The following is an 8,676-nucleotide window of genomic DNA, read 5'->3' as shown; positions in this document are numbered from 1 at the left end:
TGGGGTCAGGGAGTACTACTATGGGACTAGGGTAACTCACTTGGGGCCAGAGAGTACATATAAAGGGGCTAGGATAACTCACTTGTGGTCAGGGAGTACTTATAAAGGGGCTATTGTAACACACTTGGGGTCAGGGAGTACTAATATGGAACTAGGGTAACTCACTTAGGGTCAGAGAGTACTTATAAATGGGCTAGGATAACTCACTTGGGGTCAGGGAGTACTTATAAAGGGGGTAGGATAACTCACTTGGTGTCAGGGAGTACTACTATGGGACTAGGGTAACTCACTTGGGGCCAGAGAGTACTTATAAAAGGGCTAAGATAACTCACTTGAGGTCTGGGAGTACTTATAAAGGGGTTTGAATAACTCACTTGCGGTCAGAGAGTACATATAAGGGGCTAGGATAACTCACTTGGGGTCAGGGAGTACTTATAAGGGGGCTATGGTAACTCACTTGGTGTCAGGGAGTACTTATTATGCTTCGTGTCTCGTTCTCCGATCACTTGGTAGTACCGCTAGAGTACGCAGATGTCGCCACAACTTTCAGCGTCTATAATTTTTTGACTCCACGCCCAATGGCTTGGCCACTCCTGTTCCTGCCTGCGCTCGTTATAACGCTTTTTGTGCGCAAAGCGTGAGCCACGATTCAGCAAGTGGGAATTGAGGTTATCTACTATGGGGAAGAAAAAGAGAGAACATTCACCCTCATTGAAAAGTTTGAAAGCAACACTAAAGGAGATTCAGGGACACATCGACAAAAAATTAAAGAAAGATGAATCCAACCAAGGCGAAGAAGAGTTAGTTAATATGCTATATGATGCAAGTGACGAAGGTAGGTAAAGTACTTATACAAAATGGCGATGAGCTTACACGAGAGGTAAGACATATCGCACGTACTAACGGTGAACTCACACGAGAGGTGAGGCATACCGTATAAATGATACTAGTGTTATGAAAAGACATCTAATAAGATGATCCCTAACCTAGATATATTGTTCTTTTAGAATCGCAAGATGGCGACAATAACGTGTCGAGCGATGACGAAGGAAACAAGGAAAATAAAAGCACTGAAATTATTGAAAATTCAGACGAACTCGCAGATGAGTTCGTGGAGCTGGACAGTGAAACATTACAAATCTTAAGTGAAGAAGAAGATTCTGACAAAGACAGTTTGTTAATATTACATCCCAAGTTAGTTAACGCTTGACGGAAAATATTATCGGAAGGTTTAAAGCGTGAAAAGAAAACAGCACTGCTGGATAAGTACCCGAGATCCGGGAATTGTCCTTTCCAGACACCCAAGCTTAACCTCGAAATTGAGGCAAGTATCAAGGAGGCCACTATGAAAAGAGACAAATTCTTTTCAGCAGATTTAGATCTATGTGGGGCCAGTCTAGTTGCATTGGGTTCTGGAATAAACATGATCTTTAATGGGTCGACACAAGAAATCGACACTAAGGAATTATTGACGAAACTTAGCGATGCAGGCAAGTTATTATGCGAACTATATAATCAACTAATAAAAGCAAGAAAAACATTTATTTATCCATGTGTAGACAAAAATGCTAAAAAAATTCTAGAAAAAACACAACATGGAGAATTTTTATTTGGCGCTGACTTATCGCAAAAGATAAAATCGGCCAAAGCAGTAGAGAAGTTGGGATTATCAATAAAACAGCCAGTAGTAGAAAAGAAACCAGCATTTCAAGCATCAACATCTTTAAACTGGCGAGGCCCGCCGGCTCGAGGCCGAGGCAAGGCAGGCATGAAACGCAACTTCCACAGAAACTTCGGCCAGTACGGGAACCAAGGGAGTTCTCATCAGTCGAACCGTTCACAGAGCAACCAAACACAGCAGAGCACACCTGCAGTACCCAATACCAAGAAATAGAGACAGTACGTTACATTGCAGGAAGATTAGGAAGATTTGTAAACGCTTGGTCTAAATTAACAAATGATTCCTTCATTTTACAATGTCTAAGTGGGTATAAAATTCACTTTAATACTATCCCAGTCCAAAGGAAAATTCCAAGCCGAAACTGTCTAAATAAAAATGACGAACAATTTTTAAAAGAAGCTATAGCAAATTTGTTAACCTTAGGTGCCATTACAAAAGTACCCAAAACAAAAAATCAATTTGTCTCAACGTATTTTCTAGCACCAAAAGCTAATGGAAAAATGAGGTTTATCTTAAACTTGAAAAACTTGAATAAGTTTATTCCCACAGAACATTTTAAAATGGAGGATTTTAGAACGGCGACTAAATTAGTTTTTAAAGATTGTTTCTTAGGATCTATAGATTTAAAAGACGCATATTTTCTGATTCCACTGCACAAAAGCAGTCGTAAATACGTATGTTTTGAATGGAGAGGAAACAGATATGAATGGAATTGTATTCCTTTTGGGCTAAACGTAGCTCCCTGGTTATATACTAAGATTATGAAACCAGTAGTTAATTTCTTAAGGAATAAGGGTTTATCATCAGTAGTTTACTTGGATGACTGGTTGATTTTCGGAAATACTTACGATGATTGTTTGAAAAAATTGGTTTTAACTATAGGTGTACTAGAGTCCTTAGGCTTTATTGTCAACAGGGAAAAAAGTAGTCTAATTCCAAAAAATAGCTGCCAGTTTCTAGGCATGGTTTTAACTTCATCAGAGATGACCATTGAATTACCAGAGACAAAAAGACATCAAATTGTTAAATTAATAAGAAATTTGAGAAGTAAACAGGTATGTTCTATTAGAGAGTTTGCAAGCCTAGTCGGATGTATAATAGCTGCTTGTCCGGCCATACAATATGGATGGCTGTATACGAAAAGCCTGGAACGGTTAAAATACCTTAAATTATTGAAAAACTATTTAAATTATTCAGCAAAAATGGTAATACCACGGTCCCTCTCTGTTGATTTAGACTGGTGGGAGAATAAAATCCTATTTAGTAAAAATAAAATTCGTTCAAACAGATTTGAACTAGAGATATTTTCTGATGCATCGTCCTTAGGTTGGGGCATTGCTAGTAACGGGGAAGTCGCTTTTGGCTTATGGAATGATGATGAAAAATTGAATCACATTAATTACCTAGAATTACTGGCAGCATTCATTGGTTTGAAAAACTTTGCGAGTATCAAACGTCATTGCGAATTATTATTACGAATTGACAACACAACTGCAATATCGTATATAAACCGAATGGGAGGCATTCAATACCCAATATTAAACAAAATAACTAGACAAATTTGGCAATTCTGCGAAGTAAGAAATCTATGGGTTTTCGCTTCTTATATTGCATCTAAAGACAATGTGGAAGCAGACACTGCATCCCGAGCAAATAATGTAGATACGGAATGGGAATTAGCTAACTGGGCGTTCGATAAAATTACTGACAAGTTCGGGAAGGTTGAAATAGATTTATTTGCATCTAGTTTGAATAGAAAATGTGATCGGTATTGCTCATGGCATCCAGAATCGGAAGCATATTGCATAGACGCTTTTACGATTGACTGGAGTGCGTGGAAATTCTTTGCGTTTCCGCCAATGGCGCTAATTTTAAAATGTTTACAAAAAATCAAAAATGACCAAGCAGAAGGTATATTAATTGCACCAGTTTGGCCCTCACAACCCTGGTATCCACTATGGAGTACCATGATAGTGGGAGAGCCTATCTTTTTTCAACCAGATAATAATTTATTATTGTCTCCATGCAGGACGATACAACATCCACTAGCATCCAAACTGCGATTAATGGCCGGACTATTATCTGGAATGCTTATAAAAGGGAAGGACTTGAAGACAGAACCATTAAGTTAGTAATTCAATCGATTTCGGAAACTACTTTGAAACAATACTCGAAACCGCTTGTGGATTGGGCGAATTATTGTAAAGATTATAACTATGATATGTATAACCCAGAAATTAACAGTGTAATTTCCTGGCTGTGTGATAGATACTCAAACGGGGCGTCCTTTGGTACAATTAATACTTGTAGAGCAGCCTTATCTCTAATTTTAGGCGATAAAGTAGGCAAAAACCATATAATAAGTAGATTACTGAAAGGCATCTACAATAATAAACCGGCAAAGCCCAGATATGATAGAATTTATGATCTCGATCCTATTCTTTTAGCATTAGAAAAATTATACCCTTTGGAGAGATTGAGTCTTCCAGAGTTAACTGATAAACTAATCATGCTGTTTGCATTAGTCACAGCCCACAGAAAACAAACACTTTCGTTTATTCTAATTAGTAATATTATTGAAACAACTAGAGGATATGAAATAGAGATTCCCCAGAAGGTAAAAAATTCCAAACGCGGAGCTTTCCAACCTTTGTTAATTTTGCCAAAATTTACTGGAAAGCCCGAGCTATGTATAGTTAATACTCTAAATAGATATTTAGAAGTCACAAAGGATTTGCGTGAGCAATGTGACAGTTTGTTTATCACAACCAAAAAACCATATAGAAAAGCGTCCAAAGACACGATAAGTAGATGGATAAGAGCCTTTCTGGGGAAATGTGGGATAGGCAGAGAATTTGCTCCACATAGCTTGCGACATGCAGTCACATCGAGTGCCTTGAAAAAAGGAATCGATATTAGTGTGATAAAACGTTTAGCAGGATGGTCGGAAAGATCAAATGTTTTTAACAGATTTTATAACAGACCAATTGTAAGCGACGATAATACGTTTGCAGAAGCGGTAGTTCTAAGAAGAGAATCATAAGATTAATAGTTTTAAGGCTGTATTAAAAATTGGGTAATCAATAAACATGTTCATGCAGACTCTTACAAAACTGATGTATGGAAACAAACTCTAAACATCTACCAAGTGATCGGAGAACGAGACACGAAGCATAATGAACGGATCAAGCGAGCCCGCCGAAGGCTGGCGAAGCTTGATCGCGATTATGCAGAGGGTCTCGTTCGAAAGATCACTCCCACCCATATATAAAAAAAAAAAAAAAAACCTCACATTTAATTTTTTTTCCCACCCAGAAAAGAATGTAAAATTCAGCACCAAAACTCTAAAATATGACGAGCGCAGGCAGGAACAGGAGTGGCCAAGCCATTGGGCGTGGAGTCAAAAAATTATAGACGCTGAAAGTTGGGGCGACATCTGCGTACTCTAGCGGTACTACCAAGTGATCTTTCGAACGAGACCCTCTGCATAATCGCGATCAAGCTTCGCCCGCCTTCGGCGGGCTCGCTTGATCCGTTCATATTGGCCTAGGGTAACTCACTTGCCGTCAGAGAGTACATATAAAGGGGCTAGTATAACTCACTTGGGGTCAGGGAGTACTACAATGGGAATAGGGTAACGCACTTGCGGTCAGAGAGTACATATAAAGGGGCTAGGATAACTCACTTGTGGTCAGGGAGTACATATAAAGGGGCTAGGATAACTCACTTGGGGTCAGGGAGTACTTATATAGGGGCTAGGGTAACTCACTTGGGGTCAGGGAGTACTTATTTGGAACTAGGGTACTCACTTAGGGACAGGTGGTTCTTATATGGGACTAGGGTTACTCACTTGGGGTCAGGGAGTACATATCAAGGGGCTAGGAGAACTCACTAGCGGTCAGAGAGTACATATAAAGGGGCTAGGATAACTCACTTGTGGTCAGGGAGTACTTATAAAGTTGATATGGTAACTCACTTGGGGTCAGGGAGAACTTCTATGGGACTAGGGTAACTCACTTGAGGTCAGAAAGTACATATAAAGGGGCTAGGATAACTCACTTGGGGTCAGGGAGTACTTATAAAGGGGCTATGGTAACCCATTTGGGGTCAGGGAGTACTACTATGGGACTAGGGTAACTCACTTGGGGCCAGAGAGTACTTATAAAAGGGCTAAGATAACTCACTTGAGGTCTGGGAGTACTTATAAGGGGGTTTGAATAACTCACTTGCGGTCAGAGAGTACATATAAGGGGCTAGGATAACTCACTTGGGGTCAGGGAGTACTTATAAGGGGGCTATGGTAACTCACTTGGGGTCAGGGAGTACTTCTTTGGCCTAGGGTAACTCACTTGCGGTCAGTCAGTACATATAAAGGGGCTAGGATAACTCACTTGTGGTCAGGGAGTACTTATAAAGGGGCTATGGTAACCCACTTGGGGTCAGGGAGTACTAATATGGGACTAGGGTAACTCACTTGGGGTCAGAGAGTACTTATAAAGGGGCTAGGATAACACACTTGAGGTCAGAGAGTACATATAAAGGGGCTAGGATAACTCACTTGGGGTCAGGGAGTACTTATAAAGGGGCTAGGATAACTCACTTGGGGTCAGGGAGTACTACTATGAGACTAGGGTAACGCACTTGAGGTCAGAGAGTACATATAAAGGGGCTAGGATAACTCACTTGGGGTCAGCGAGTACTTATAAAGGTGAAATTGTAACTCACTTGGGGTCAGAGAGTACATATAAATGGGCTAGTATAACTCACTTGGGGTCAGGGAGTACTTATAAGGGGGCTATGGTAACTCACTTGGTGTCAGGGAGTACTTATATTGGCCTAGGGTAACTCACTTGCCGTCAGAGAGTACATATAAAGGGGCTAGTATAACTCACTTGGGGTCAGAGAGTACTACTATGGGACTAGGGTAACGCACTTGCGGTTAGAGAGTACATATAAAGGGGCTAGGATAACTCACTTGTGGTCAGGGAGTACTTATATAGGGGCTAGGGTAACTCACTTGGGGTCAGGGAGTACTTCGATGGGACTAGGATAACTCACTTGGTGTCACGGAGTACATTTATGTGACTAAGGTAACAAACTTGGGGACAGGGAGTACTTATATTGGGCTAGGGTAACTCACTTGCCGTCAGAGAGTACATATAAAGGGGCTAGTATAACTCACTTGGGGTCAGGGAGTACATATAAATGGGCTAGTATAACTCACTTGGGGTCAGGGAGTACTACTATGGGACTAGGGTAACGCACTTGCCGTCAGAGGGTACATATAAAGGGGCTAGGATAACTCACTTGTGGTCAGGGAGTACTTATAAAGTTGATATGGTAACTCACTTGGGGTCAGGGAGAACTTCTATGGGACTAGGGTAACTCACTTGAGGTCAGAAAGTACATATAAAGGGGCTAGGATAACTCACTTGGGGTCAGGAAGTACTTATAAAGGTGATATTGTAAATCACTTGGGGTCAAAGACTACATATAAAGTGTCTAGGATAACTCACTTGTGGTCAGGGAGTATTTATAAAGGTGATATGGTAACTCTCTTGGGGTCAGGGAGTACTTATAAGGGACTAGGGTAACTCACTTGGGGTCCTGGAGTACATGTGAAGCGGATAGGATAACTCACTTGCCCTCAGAGAGTACATATAAAGGGGCTAGGATAACTCACTTGGGGTCAGGGAGTACTTATAAAGGGGCTATGGTAACCCACTTGGGGTCAGGGAGTACTACTATGGGACTAGGGTAACTCACTTGGGGTCAGAGAGTACTTATAAAAGGGCTAAGATAACTCACTTGAGGTCTGGGAGTACTTATAAAGGGGTTTGAATAACTCACTTGCGGTCAGAGAGTACATATAAGGCACTAGGATAACTCAATTGGGGTCAGGGAGTACTTATAAGGGGGCTATGGTAACTCACTTGGGGTCAGGGTGTACTTCTATTGGCCTAGGGTAACTCACTTGCGGTCAGACAGTACATATAAAGGGGCTAGGATAACTCACTTGTGGTCAGGGAGTACTTATAAAGGGGCTATGGTAACCCACTTGGGGTCAGGGAGTACTAATATGGGACTAGGGTAACTCACTTGGGGTCAGAGAGTACTTATAAAGGGGCTAGGATAACTCACTTGAGGTCAGAGAGTACATATAAAGGGGCTAGGATAACTCACTTGGGGTCAGGGAGTACTTATAAAGAGGCTAGGATAACTCACTTGGGGTCAGGGAGTACTACTATGGGACTAGGGTAACGCACTTGAGGTCAGAGAGTACATATAAAGGGGCTAGGATAACTCACTTGGGGTCAGCGAGTACTTATAAAGGTGAAATTGTAACTCACTTAGGGTCAGAGAGTACATATAAATGGGCTAGTATAACTCACTTGGGGTCAGGGAGTACTTATAAGGGGGCTATGGTAACTCACTTGGTGTCAGGGAGTACTTATATTGGCCTAGGGTAACTCACTTGCCGTCAGAGAGTACATATAAAGGGGCTAGTATAACTCACTTGGGGTCAGGGAGTACTACTATGGGACTAGGGTAACGCACTTGCGGTCAGAGAGTACATATAAAGGGGCTAGGATAACTCACTTGTGGTCATGGAGTACATATAAAGGGGTTAGGATAACTCACTTGAGGTCAGGGAGTACTTATATAGGGGCTAGGGTAACACACTTGGGGTCAGGGAGTACTTATTTGGGACTAGGGTACTCACTTAGGGACAGGGAGTTCTTATATGGGACTAGGGTTACTCACTTGGGGTCAGGGAGTACTTCGATGTGACTAGGATAACTCACTTGGGGTCAGGGAGTACTTACAAAGGGGCTAGGATAACTCACTTGGGGTGAGGTAGTACTTATAAAGGGGCTATGGTAACTCACTTGGGGCCAGGGAGTACTAATATGAAACTAGGGTAACACACTTGGGGTCAGGGAGTACTTATAAAGGGGCTAGGATAACTCACTTGGGGTCAGGGAGTACATATA

The 8,676-nt window shown here is 41.5% G+C and overlaps 1 protein-coding gene across 1 annotated transcript; it reads left to right on the top strand.

Annotated features, from left to right (window-relative positions):
• The first annotated feature begins 678 nt into the window (after positions 1-678).
• On the top strand, positions 679-4,818 carry LOC136783999 (uncharacterized). The gene is made up of 6 exons (XM_066744454.1): positions 679-835; positions 1,008-1,172; positions 1,230-1,490; positions 1,634-3,808; positions 3,916-4,700; positions 4,783-4,818. The coding sequence occupies exons 1-6, from the start codon at positions 679-681 to the stop codon at positions 4,816-4,818; spliced, it is 3,579 nt and encodes a 1,192-aa protein (XP_066600551.1).
• Positions 4,819-8,676: the final 3,858 nt, after the last annotated feature.

The sequence above is a fragment of the Prorops nasuta genome, unplaced genomic scaffold (assembly GCF_024137725.1).
Source record: "Prorops nasuta isolate Cenicafe-Biocafe unplaced genomic scaffold, Cenicafe_Pnas_1.2 PNAS00039, whole genome shotgun sequence".
In the NCBI taxonomy this organism is placed as follows: Eukaryota; Metazoa; Arthropoda; class Insecta; order Hymenoptera; family Bethylidae; genus Prorops; species Prorops nasuta.
This window is presented reverse-complemented; position numbering and strand designations above follow the sequence as displayed.